Here is a 13,471-nt window from a genome sequence, read left to right as displayed (position 1 = left end):
TTAGAGGTAAAGTCAGTATCTATGAAGAGATCCAAAGATGGGTGATATTTATCCTCGGGAAGAAGAGGGTGGACCGCACGTTCCAGAGGCATTTCGATGTTAGTAAACACCAAATCAAGGGTTTTATTAAAATCATTCAAGACGTTATTCATCTGAGAGAGCCCCATAGAGTCAAGATTATCTACGAGGTGAGTCACATAAGAAGGTAAGGTTCGCTCAGAACTTAGAGGTCCAACAATCAACCCAGCGCTAGGGTCCAGCGTGTTAGAGTGCCAATTGATACATGATAAGTTGTAATCGCCACAAATGATTACAGCATCACGTTCACCGAGTTTAGATGAAACATTCTCGATAGAACTGATGTGAGCATTTAGTATGTGTAAATTTGTTTTTTTATCAGGGGGCAGATAGAAGGAACAAACAAAGATCTTGAAGCTTCGAACAGTAATTTGGACCCATATTTGTTCAAGTTCAAGCGAATCTTGGAGAATAATAGAAGCATTCAATCTTCGGTGGGTGGCTATCAATACACCCCCACCGCGACGTTTGGAACTGTTGAATCGCGACCTATCGCAACGAAATACCGAATAATCTGATCCGAAAATCTGTTGATTGGTTATTGTATCATCAAGCCATGTTTCTGTAAACACAATAACATCATAGTTTGTGGAGGTAACGGCAACAGTTAATTTGTCTAATTTCGTTCTAATTCCCCTAACATTTTGGTAAAACACATTCAGTCCATTTAGACGAGTGTTTCCAACACACGTGGAGTCCGAGTGGAATTCGAGCTCGGCGGCCTTTGGGGTTTGCTCGGCGGACGAGGTTTGGCCATTCGTGGTGATGGTATTCGTTGATAAACGGTTCTTGAAGAGCTGTACTGGGGGGATTGCCCCGGTTGTCCTAAAAAATTCTTATTATTTCGAGGGAAAGACACATGTACTGCTGCAGATTCCATTCGTTTCATAACAGGCTTTTGATCAGAAAAAGGTTTTATAATCACTCCGTTTGGCCAAAAACCGTTCGATGTCACAACATTAACTAATCTTTCTGGAAAACTCATTTTAAATGATACATATGTAAGAGAACGACTTGATTCGCGATTACGCCTAATTAACTTGTGACATATTATGGAATGTTGATCACTATTCGTTTTCTTCGAAACATAATTAATCACGTTATTACAGTCTTCTTGCGGAAGGAAAGGAGAAACGTAGAACCATTTCTGAGGCAGTTGTGGGTTCGCCACTAAGAGGTTGGGTAGCACATTTGTACTTAAACTATTACCTAACGCTTCATTGCGCAAACTATTCACGCGTATTGGCAATGGTAAAGCTGTTGTGGGCGTGTAAATACAAGTAGATACTTGTCTGACATTATTCCTACTATTAGCATTTCTTGGATGGTTTGCGGAGATACTATCATTAGTACACTGACTATCAGTTAAAAGTGAAATTGAAGCATCAGGAGCCGGGATATTTGATCTCATGACGGATGACATAGCAACAGTCGTTGCACCGGTGGGAACAGTGTAGCACGAAACATCAGCATTAGCAGCAGCAGCAGCAGTGGTAGCAGCATTATTATTGGCCGTAGTGGTAGATACAGTTGAACGAAGTGATTGAGAACCCAAAGTGGCCATACACGAAGCGATTGTTTGCTCACCATTCCTATTCCTATCAGTGGTGACATTTGTTACTGATGTGGGGATGATATTTGTCGTGTCAGTGGGAGCGACATTGGTCGCAACAGTGCAAGCGACATTTGTCGCGGCAGTGGGGGCTACATAGTATGTAACAGTGGGAGCAACATAGCAGGCAGTAGTAGAAGCTATATTAGTGATAATATCATTCGAGGCATTATCCAGATCTACAGCAGTATCGGCAGCAGTAGCCGCAGCAGAATTAGCTGTAGTAATGGATGGAGTGGTAGCCGAAAGAGGTAGATGGTCGTCTCCAGTGATTCTGCACGGAAAATGCGGTTGTCCCACAAAAGAGCTGTTTTGATCTGCAAAACAAAAATCAGAATTACTTGTGGCAGCAATACTAGCCAAAGGGGCATCAACTCTCATTCGCTTTTCATCTCCCTCAAGTAAAGATAATCCGGAGCTCGATGTCCGATCACGTTTATTGTTCTCGGCTCGTTGATCATTATGGTTCTTGGTAATATTACCATGCATATCAGAAGCATTTGCCTCAATTAGGGAGTTGAAGTCCTGTGTGAAATTAAACTGCATTTGATCGAGCGCATCATCGAAGTTACAATCGGAGCGATTTGCCGACTGGTGTTTCGGCGAAGTAGAATATGGGTTGGTTAAACTCGGACGGACACAGGCTGATCCAAATGCACGGTACATTGATCGAGTAATGTCGATTTGCGCATTTACCAGCCGTGCAAGTGAATTCAGGCGATGCAGAACGATATCAATTGTTGTGTTGTTGTTGGTGCGATGATCCAGTGGATTTTCAGTAACACGACAGACTGGACAAAACCAAAACACACCTGGTGAATCACGAATCGCTTTGAACAGGCTTCCGTTTAGGTTTGCGCACTTCAAATGAAAAGATTTTCGACAGGCTCGACATTCTGTTTTGCTAGCTCTGCTAGATCCACCAAAACAAGGGTCGCCGTCGCACTTCTTCACCATTGTTGATAAACAAATGATAAATTAATAGTACCGGGAATAGCCGACAGGAGTCCACTGATTACACGTATGATAAGAAGAAGTTATTTCTATTATCTAGAATAACGCGGTATCAGCAGAAGAATGATGATTTTTAACTGCTATTTGTATCTTTTCTATCGCACAAAGTGCTCTGAAAACACTATGATCACTTTTCACTGTGGTTGCACTAGAAACAACGTATCGTTCAGTTCAAGAAAATGAAGTTAACTTATAAAAAAATAAATAAAGATCGGACTGAATATAGCTAGCGTATATAACGTTTTAGCAGTGTTGCCAAGTATATTGTATATTTAGTGATTTAGAATTTGATATGACGGATACTAGCGCCATGGACGAATTAGCGCATAACCCTACAAGATACGACCGCCCGACGTAAACTACGTAAAACAGATCATAAGATAGGGTAAATCACTACTTGGGCCTATGGACCCGGTTCCCGGCTCACTGCACAGAAAACTAATGATTTATACTGTTTGGATGCCGTAGGTTTATGATTGATAATTTTTAAAAAGTCTCCCATTTATTTTTCACAATACTCAATATTTTTCAATCACTTATTTTACTCCTAATTGATCCAAGTACCGGTACCGGAATTCCCGGGAGTACCGACCAATTTTCGGTACCGAAATACCGGTACTGGATTAATGAAAGTACCGGTATTTTCGGTACTAAGCAAAAAGTTTTGGTTAAAACTTTCGGTGGTTAAAACCACATTATTTGAATGCAGAAGCTAGTAAGAAAGATATTTTTTTTACTAAAATTTCAAACACCTGACAATAGAGGTAATAAACTATAGACGACGATTGTCACTGCGGTTCCCTTTGTTATCATCCCCAAACATGTTGGGTACCTATCTGTCAAAACGTACTGATTTTTCCTTCGTTGACATTTAGTGCCCTATCCTTGCCAGCAAAAGATGTTTCGACAGCGACAATCAATTTGGACAAACGTCAGGCGTCCGATGACGTACCTCAAGACAATCAAACCGCAACGACATAGTCACATCCTGTAAGTTCGATTACTGCACCAGGATTCGTAAAGATTGTAGGACAAGAGTTAACTTACAACGACTCAGAAAAAGCTGAAAGGAAAATACTTGTCAATGCATCATGATTCACTAGCAACAGTTCGCCCTACTTCTGTAAACTCAGAAAGAGCGTTCTCTGTTTCTGGAAGCTTCGCTACTAAAATACGATCCCGTATGTCTGACGAAACATTGAACATGCTGTGCGTTTTGAAAGCATATTTCAAGAATAAGGTCAAGCCCCAAGACAAGTGTTAAATACATACAAAGCAATGAATAAAGTTTGAATCTGAAAAAAAATTTCCAGTACCGGTATTTTCCCGGTACTCCCGGTACTGAGGGGTTCAGTACCGTAGTACCGGGACTCGCCAAAAAGGGTCGGTACTAAAAACCTTAATCCAATTGTAGAAAACAAAAATGTAGATTTCAAAATTCGCTCTCCGATGCCACACCACTGAGCCGGAGTGATTCTTTCCACTTTTACAAAACGGTATCATCGAATAAACACCTACCTGAAAATCGTCACAGTGCTCGATACAACCATTGCTTGAAGCTGTTAATCACCACACCATAATTCTAAACACAAGCACTTCAATTATTCCTATTTGTTCGTTTCACTAGAACTTATTTAAACATATTAGAATACATTTTGAAATGTATTCTCAAACCGAACAAAAATTCACCTCGGCTCAAGAACTTCTAGCCGCACCGTGCTGCCAAAAGGCCAGGATTATGAAAATGATCCTTCATCGTTAATAGAAAAATTGTCTAATACGTTGACGCTATCATGTTATTTATAATTCTCTCGATTTCAAAAGGTGGAAAAAATATTGTTTTTAAGTATTTGGAAGAAATTTGGATGAGTAAATATATTTTATATAAAAATAAAAACAAATAAAAACGATTATGAATAATACCATCTGGCATCTTGTTGTCGTGGAACGTGCATATTTTTGTTTACGTCACATTTTCTACCATCCCGAGAGAGAATGTTGAGAGATTGAGTGAAATTTTGCTTAGGCCGGGAACTGGGTTTTATGTATGCCGGAATGGCAATCGCTATGACTGAAATGAGTGCTGCACCTCGTTAATTTAAATCAAATAAAAGCTTTTTTGAACGAGATTTAGCACGAATAGCTATTTTTTAAGCAGAAGTAAACCCCAATGCAGTATTAAACATCCCAAAAAATTCAGGAAAAGTTGCTCCCTGTCATAAATATCAATTAAGGTACTCCGGGGCAAGTTGAAACGGTTTTCCAAAATTGAAATTCGAAGTGCTCTAAAAAAATCATCCTTTGATATATTTTGAACCCGTTTGCGGTGTTTGCTAGTTCGGGCCGAATATTATACATAAAAAATGCGCAACCTTAACAAACTTTTTTATAAATATTTTTTATATTTAAATTATTTTTTTATATGCATCGTTTCAACTTGCCCCGCGAATCGGGGCAAGTTGAAACACTGCGTTATATTCAGATGGAAGCTAATTTTGCCGTATGAATAACAAAATGTATGTACTCAGTGAGACTCAAGAAGCACGAGGTTAGAAAGGTGACTATAATACTGCCAGGATTCGCATAAGAGTCCCATGTAAGTTTTTGACGATTTTGATTTTCTTCCAGTAATTAGCTTAAAATTGTCTTCTGTTCTCTGTCTTCTGTTCTGTCTGAAAAACTGATAAAATAGTAGGCTTTGTTCTAGAAATTTGAAAACAAATTCCACTTTTGTTGTCTTATCTTGATATTAACTCTCATAAAAATCAGATTCCAGAATTTGATAGGTACACTTTTACACAAGAAATAAACTTAAGTATGGTCTAATTAATTGTGGGACAATTAACACGGATAAATACGGATAAAGAATATTATGTAAATTTTTTGGAAAGATACCATTTTTTTTCAATTTATTAGATTTTTTTTGCATTTCCCCATGTAAAACAAGTTTGAAAATTCAACAGCAAATTACTCAAGTCAGCGAAACTGACATGGGAGTCTTATGCGAATAAGGGCAGTGTACAACAAAGTCACAAGCGTATTTTCAGAGACCAAATTCTGGAGAACGCACTGCGTTGAAAATTCATCAAATTGATTTCCTCTTACTGTGACCACTCGGATTACTATTCATGATGCTTCATTATTTGGTTTACTTGTATATTGCGCAGTTGATTAATACGACTGTGGCTTCTTCATAACTACATTAATTAACCAGCCATCACATCTCTCATAAACTCCTCGATTAGAGAAATAAACAGCTGGGGTAGTGAAAGATGTAGTTAACGAAATGTTCACATACTCTATGTTTTATTTTTCTAAAAGTCAGTGCTCAGTAGATTAAGAATCTCAAAACCGCAGTTTAAACATGACCCCTTTTCATTCTAGTGGAGATTGTAGGAGGGTTGCATTCAGGACGGAATGGGCGGAAATTTATTAAATTTTTGTTCAGAAGTTTGCATATTTTTTATAAATTTATGTTTTTCGACTATATGTATTTACGGACCATGTTCAATTCTGGAAAAAAATACTTTTAATTGCGAGGGTGACCTTTTGAATCGTTTGTTTCAACTTGCCCCGCACCACGCATTTCTATTTGCCCCGATGAGTTGAACATGCAGAGCAATATCAAACAACCAAAATACAAAAATTGAAACGGGTCTTTCATCGATTTTTCATAATCATTATGCTTATTCAATATTAAATGATTACCTACCGTGAAAATTTGATGAAAAAAACTCTTCCAAACATCGTTTTGAGACCTGTTTCATTGACACGTGAAATAGTTGGTTTGTATTTTGCAAAGGGCGAAAAATAAACAATGGCAGGGATTGCTTTTGAAAGCTGCAATCTTTCGGGAATGGCAGTCAGAAGGAGCGTTTAGGCGATTAGTTTGTTGAAAAAAATTATCAGTGCATTCGGTCATTTCCTATCTGAATTACAGCTTCCGTTTCAACTTACCCCGCATTTCAACTTGCCCCGGTGTACCTTAAATAATGCAGTCGTACGCATGTTAGGCCGGGAATGGGGTAAGAAACCCTAATTATTTTGGTTAGAGCCTAGAGTGATTGAAATTTTTACTTTTGCGCTCCCTTATGCTTGAACGATAACATTTGCTGTTTTGGTTAACCTCCTAAATTTTCAACTGAATTGGTTATAATATAACTGAGTACGAGCAGTTTGAAGTTTGTATGGAAATTACTATAGAAAACGCCCCGTATGTGATGGATCGTTACGTGAGGCGGATCACTAACTATTTAGGGAGAGAGGGGAGGGAGGGATTACTATAGAAAACGCCCCGTATGTGATGGATCGTTACGTGAGGCGGATCACTAACTATTTAGGGAGAGATCTCCGAGCGCCGGACACCTCCCAAAACGACACTACTTGCAGAAGTCCCTCCTTCATCTTATTAAGTACAAAAGGAAGCTATTGAACAGGCTTCTAACGGCAAGGAATATTGGATTTTCATGTGATAAACTTTGTACAAAACTACATTTACTTCAATTCAATTGTTTCTTCTTGCTGAGAAAGCCACAAAAATTAGCAGAAACAAAAATTGAAGAGGACATTGAAAAAGGTGGGAATTTGGATTAGGATGTAAAAAAATTAGCTGAAGAATCAAATAAACTTTTCGTATAGTAATCCTTAACCGATTTTCTCGCAACAAGTTTCATTCGACAGGGGACAAAGCCTTGTTGATCACTATTGAATTTTATAACGATCGGTCATTACGTTTAAAAGTTCTGAAGAAAATGGTACATCGAACTATAGAAGCGCCATATAAGGTTGGTGTCTTAACTAAATGCGAGAAAGGCACCACCAACGCTAGGTGGATTAATCTGGGTTTTTCGTTGACAATCAATAATTCCAATAGGCTTAAAAAATTGCTGGAGAGTTGCCGATTCGATTGATAATAAAATCTCGAAAATCCATTGAAAGATAAAAGAGCTATTAGCGTTTGAAATCTATCCTAATTTCGTGACGGTCTCGAATTTGGAAATTTCCGTTTTACACCCTGTATCAGAGTCTTCCCCTTAGACGTAGTTTACGTCAAAAGCTTGGATATTTTTTCCACTTGTTTGCAAAAATGGAAAATTTCTCCGAATGCTTCCAAAACTCAGCTTATAATTTTCCGACATAGGAAAAAAGTTTCTTATTTGATACCTTCTAGCAGGCATATTATCACTATGAATATTCCAATTAATTTGTCTAGCTAAATGTTTAGGACCTTTATTAGATCAAAAATTAAATTAAAAACCCAACTTAATTCACCGAGTGGTGATACTGCCTTTCTCGCATTTAGCCAAGACACCAACCTTATATGGCGCTTATATAGTTCGATTCCATTTTCTTAATAACTTTTAAACGCAATGGTCGATCGTTATCAAATTCAATAGTGATCAACAAGGCTTTGTCCCCTGTCGAATGCAACTCGTTGCGAGAAAATCGGTTATTAATTACCCTATTAAAAATTTGGCTAATGTTTTTCGGTTTTCGTGTGCACACACACATATACACACGGACAGACAGACATTTTTTCAGTTCGATGAGCTGAGTAGATTGGTATATAACATCATGGGTCTCCGAGACTTCTATAAAAAGTTCGATTTTGGAGTGAAATGATAGCCTTTCGGTACAACTTTGTTGTACGAGAAAGGCAAAAACATTGAAGGCATTCAAGCCAAATGTAACAAATATAATAAGTGTCTATATCCATTTATAAACAGAAAATCAAAACAAACAATTTTTTTAGAATTGTAAAATTGTAGTATGATGAGCCAATATGGACTAGTTGCTGCAATACCAGAAAGAAGGCACTTCAGAGAATTCAAAATAAAATTTTGAAAATGATTCTGAAGCTGCCTCCGTGAACTGCCAATGAACTTCATAGAATTTCTAATATTGAGACATTGCAACAAATGTCCAATAAAATAATTTCCAATTTTAAACAAAAATCGTTGCAATCTCCTATTACAACGAATAGTTTTATATGCCCTTAGTATGAATTAGGTTAAGTATAAGACATTGTAATTCCCACATGGATCAATTTAACCAAAGGAAAAATCCTAACTGCCAGAGGCAATTGAAATGTATTAATAATAACAAAAAATGTATCATAGCAAATAAAAATGTATCATAGCAAATAAGGATCATAGTGTTAAGATAACACGGAACACCTAATTTAAGAGATGAATGCATGTATTAGATAATTAGCAAATAAAATTGGTTAAAGAAAACAAAAAAAAACAAAAAAACGAGTACCGTCATCGGGGTGACAAATGTAGGTTATAATGAGTCACTGTTTTGATGACTTAGATTTCCTATGAAATTTATCAAATTTATCTGAGCAGAACAACTGAAGACTTATTATTATTATCTTCATTAGAGAGGTTTTCGGCCCTGGGCAACTGAAGACTTTTTTAGATTATTTCGTTAAACGACCCCATGTTGTCCATAATCTCACCCACTAGACTCATTGTCACCAAATAACGATAATGCTATTGTTCTAATTTTACCTTAACCATATTCACAGACTATACGGAAAAAATCTATAGAAATGCCGTTTGGCCTAAATAGCCCAAAAATTTGAAAATATGTTATTTAGCAATATGTCACATCTATGATAAAACTAAAGTTTTCCCGCCCAATAAATGGAAGGGATTCTGCAATTAAATTATACAAAACATTTGTCCGGAAAATAAAAACGAAACTAAATCAGCCGCTAATTTTTCCGCAATTTCGGTATGCATAATCGAATAAAGGGAGGAAAACTCGGTTCACAGCAGGGATGCAGACCAGAAAAGGAAGCGTCATAAGAGGAACGAGCAGCAGTTCGATTTCCCTCAGCATATTCCCTTCTTGTTTGTTTGCAACAGATGAACTGTACTGCACTCCCCACTGAATTTGCTGCGAAAGCCTACGAAGGAGGGATAACTTGAACGTTTCACCCCGTTTGAACATTCAACCAACCCCCTCTACTGCGTGGGCTTTGCTTGTGGAGATTTGTTACATTTCTCTCGAATGCTTAAACGATTTTGTATGTGCATGCTGCCTAAGCCACAGGGGACGAAATTCTATTCAACGGGAGAAATCCTTGGAAGACTCTCAACTTTGATGGGATTTCAGATAGGTTATCAGTACCGTGCAGGGCAGGAATGAACCGGTACCTACCCTTATGTTTGTGTTTTATGAGATATAAAATATTTGTTGTTGCATGTGGAGAAAACATTTGTCTGTCGATGACTGGTAGCGTATAGTATTAGGGGTGACAAGTCTGTTTTCTTTCGAAACGTTGGTTTCACTTTTTGCCATAATGTAGGGTTGCAACTCCTGGACTTCATCTCATAGTTCCTATGTTCATCACATAAAAAAATAAAGCAATCAAATAGAATTAGATTTGTTTCGCAATTCTGTACTGTTTTTAATTGTTGCTGTATTTCTTTTTTCACGATGAGATGTTCAGTGAGATGTAAATGTATATATACATATAATAGAAAAATAAAAATAATGTTGTCATACACTGCTTCGTAATGAGAATGCTTCCATTTTCAAAAGTAATTAGGATTGGGCGAAATTCGACGGAACAATAGTTATTTCACCTGTCATAAGACGAGTTTATACAATCCCATTGAATTCCACCACTTAATTGTATCTTGACAGATACGTATTTCGACCTCAACAGTAAGGCCGTCTTCAGTGTCTCGTATTTGACTCGACTATTTGTGTCCCCCTGCAGTTTTGTGCTACACTCTTTGAAATCTGCTCTTTGATTTTACTCCATTTAAACGATTTTATAGTCTTAACTAAGTAAGTTCGACTAATGACTCGACGTCGAGTCAAGTACGAGACATTGAAGACGGCCTTACTGTTGAGGTCGAAATACGTATCTGTCAAGATACAATTAAGTGGTGGAATTCAATGGGATTGTATTAAATTGTCTTATGACAAGTGAGCTTTTTTATGTCGATCAATTGCATAACTTTATTATTTATTATTTATTCAGACTAAGGCCGAAGTGGCCTGTGCGGTATATAAGAGTCTTCTCCATTCGGCTCGGTCCATGGCTACACGTCGCCAACCACGCAGTCTACGGAGGGTCCGCAAGTCATCTTCCACCTGATCGATCCACCTTGCCCGCGGCGCACCTCGCCTTCTTGTACCCGTCGGATCGTTCTCGAGAACCATTTTCACCGGGTTACTGTCCTACATTCTGGCTACGTGTCCGGCCCATCGCAGTCGTCCGATTTTCGCGGTGTGAACGATGGATGGTTCTCCCAACAGCTGATGCAACTCGTGGTTCATTCGCCTCCTCCACGTACCGTCCGCCATCTGCACCCCACCATAGATGGTACGCAGCACTTTCCTTTCGAAAACTCCGAGTGCGCATTGGTCCTCCACGAGCATCGTCCAGGTCTCGTGTCCGTAGAGGACTACCGGTCTAATGAGCGTTTTGTATATTGTCAGTTTGGTACGGCGGCGAACTCTATTCGATCGGAGCGTCTTGCAGAGTCCAAAGTACGTACGATTTCCAGCCACTATGCGTCTCCGAATTTCTCTGCAGGTGTCATTTTCGGCAGTCACCAGTGAGCCCAAGTACACAAATTCTTCTACCACCTCGATTTCGTCACCACCGATGCAAACTCGTGGTGGGTGGCTCACATTGTCTTCTTTTGAACCTCTTCCTATCATGTACCTCGTCTTCGACGTGTTGATGACTAGTCCGATCCGCTTAGCTTCCCTCTTCAGTCTGATGTAGGCTTCCTCCATCTTCTCAAAGTTACGTGCCATAATATCTATGTCGTTGGCGAAGCCAAATAGCTGAACGGACTTATTGAAAATTGTACCACTCGTGTTATTCCCTGCTCTTCGTATTACCCCTTCCAAAGCGATGTTGAATAGCAGACACGAAAGACCATCACCTCTGCGGGTTTCGAAGGGACTCGAGAATGCCCCTGAAACTCGAACTACGCACATCACCCGATCCATCGTCGCTTTGATCAACCGCATTGGCGTAACTAAGGAAAAATTCTAGGGGGGGGGGCTAACTTTTTTCTTGTCCTGTCTTGTCTTAGCACATGCACAGCCAGTATTGAAAAGCATCCTGGAAATGTCGGTTGTATTTCCAAGCATTTTCTTGTCTGCATTAATATTTGCAGCATATCATAAATATGACACAAGTATTAAAACGGCCAGGCCCACAGTGCAGGCTCGAATTTGGGAGACAATCCATAACTTCCCGGCAATCAGATTATCTAGTAATAAATAACATGATCAACGAAGAGTTTTGAATCTACGAAAGGAAGAAACGGGGACAGCCGTACCAACCGTTTCATATTCAGGGGGAAAGATAATTGACGAATCGTTGGTAGTGACTTTGCTAAGGGGGCTAACTTTTTTCTATTCTTAAAGTCAAACACACAAAAGTTATTGTTTCTGTTCAACTGTCTGCAAGTTGGCCTACCAAACAGCTATTTCAATACATCCAGTGACGACTTGAACAGCTCTGACATAAAAATCTAGAAATGTCGTGGGATTCCCAATAACTTTGATACGTAAAAAACTTAAGCGCTTTAGATACATAAAACTTTCGAGTTTTACATATCTATTAGAAATAATTTCAAGTTATTGTGGGCTTCATGGCCGTGCGGTTAGCGACGTCAATCGTCTAGACGCACGTGCTAGGGAGTTTGTTTTCGATCCCCCCCCGGTAAGAAGGAAACTTTTCGTGATCGAAAATAGATTCCAAAAATGGAGGTTGGGGATGTTTATTTGAATTCATCACGATTTAAGAGTTTTAGGGGAATTTGAATTTTTTTTAAGTTTTTCCCATACAAATTTCCATACAACATAAATTGACTTCGCGCCACCCCTAAATGGTCACCGAATTGCCTGAAATTCTGCCAGGACTCCTATATCATCAAAATGATGCTAATAGACATATGGGAGTTGGAATTTTCGAACATTTTTTGAAATTTGAACTGCCCTAGTGCTCAGTCTGTAGTACAGACTCTGTACGACCTCCGGTTGAAGACGGTGTTCCTGTCTTTTTACATTTTAGTTACCTCTCTTTGAAATTTCAGGGTTTACCGAGCATTTTATGGATTTCAAGGATTATGGAATTTTTTTTCGGATTATCAAGATAATTGAAAATTCAAAGTTTTCAGGAAATAGCAGCAACATCGCTTGAATATTTTACCAGAGAAATCTGTAGAAAGAAATGCCTTAAAGCTAGAGGTCATAGGCAAACTTAAAAAAAATAGCAATGCAATGCAACGCAATGTAACCATAAAATTTTTAAGGAGTTGATTTGCTGATAAATAAAAGTCAAGATTTGGTAGAAATTAAACAATTGTCTTTTTCATGTTGTCTTAATAATACAGGCAGTTTAGTATTTTACTTGAATTTTCTTTATTCAATCAAAATCTCAGCTATTGTATTTGTTCTGTTAGTGTGTTACTTCTATTATTTATTTAATTACCGCCATCGGGAGTGACAATGGGTCTGGGGGTGAGAATGGGTCAGCGCTCTCACCGGCAGTCTGGAGGTCGTACTGCAAAATCGTTCATAAAGGTCTATTATATTTTAGTCTTCTTGCCCTCAGATACATTCAATCCATTCTACAAGCATTCTAAGTAGTCAAAACAGTACTTGAAACTACAGTTGATTTTTACTGCGCGCATGGTAAAATCAAACGGGTTTGTTATCTGCTGAAAATCGTCGGTGCATATTCTTAAAATAACCCTCGGAATGATAGTTTCGACTGCAATA

At 38.5% G+C, this 13,471-nt stretch overlaps 1 protein-coding gene across 1 annotated transcript; it reads right to left on the bottom strand.

The window, feature by feature from the left end:
* Nucleotides 1-204: 204 nt before the first annotated feature.
* On the bottom strand, nt 205-2,957 carry LOC134223769 (uncharacterized). Its single transcript, XM_062702953.1, has 2 exons — nt 2,066-2,957; nt 205-2,007 (listed from the first exon to the last, which is right to left on the bottom strand). The coding sequence occupies exons 1-2, from the start codon at nt 2,645-2,647 to the stop codon at nt 1,870-1,872; spliced, it is 720 nt and encodes a 239-aa protein (XP_062558937.1). The 5' UTR covers nt 2,648-2,957; the 3' UTR covers nt 205-1,869.
* Nucleotides 2,958-13,471: the final 10,514 nt, after the last annotated feature.

The sequence above is a fragment of the Armigeres subalbatus genome, chromosome 3 (genome assembly GCF_024139115.2).
Source record: "Armigeres subalbatus isolate Guangzhou_Male chromosome 3, GZ_Asu_2, whole genome shotgun sequence".
Lineage (NCBI taxonomy): Eukaryota > Metazoa > Arthropoda > Insecta > Diptera > Culicidae > Armigeres > Armigeres subalbatus.
Note: the sequence above shows the minus strand (reverse complement) of the source record. Positions and strands in the feature narration are given on the sequence as shown.

What these genes read in the sequence shown, in the direction of transcription:
- LOC134223769 (XM_062702953.1), bottom strand. Translation starts at nt 2,647, where the DNA reads ATGGTGAAGAAGTGCGACGGCGACCCTTGTTTTGGTGGATCTAGCAGA. An exon ending in GAGATGAAAAGCGAATGAGA is followed by an intron (nt 2,008 to 2,065) that starts GTTGATGCCCCT and finishes TTTGTTTTGCAG; the next exon opens with ATCAAAACAGCTCTTTTGTG.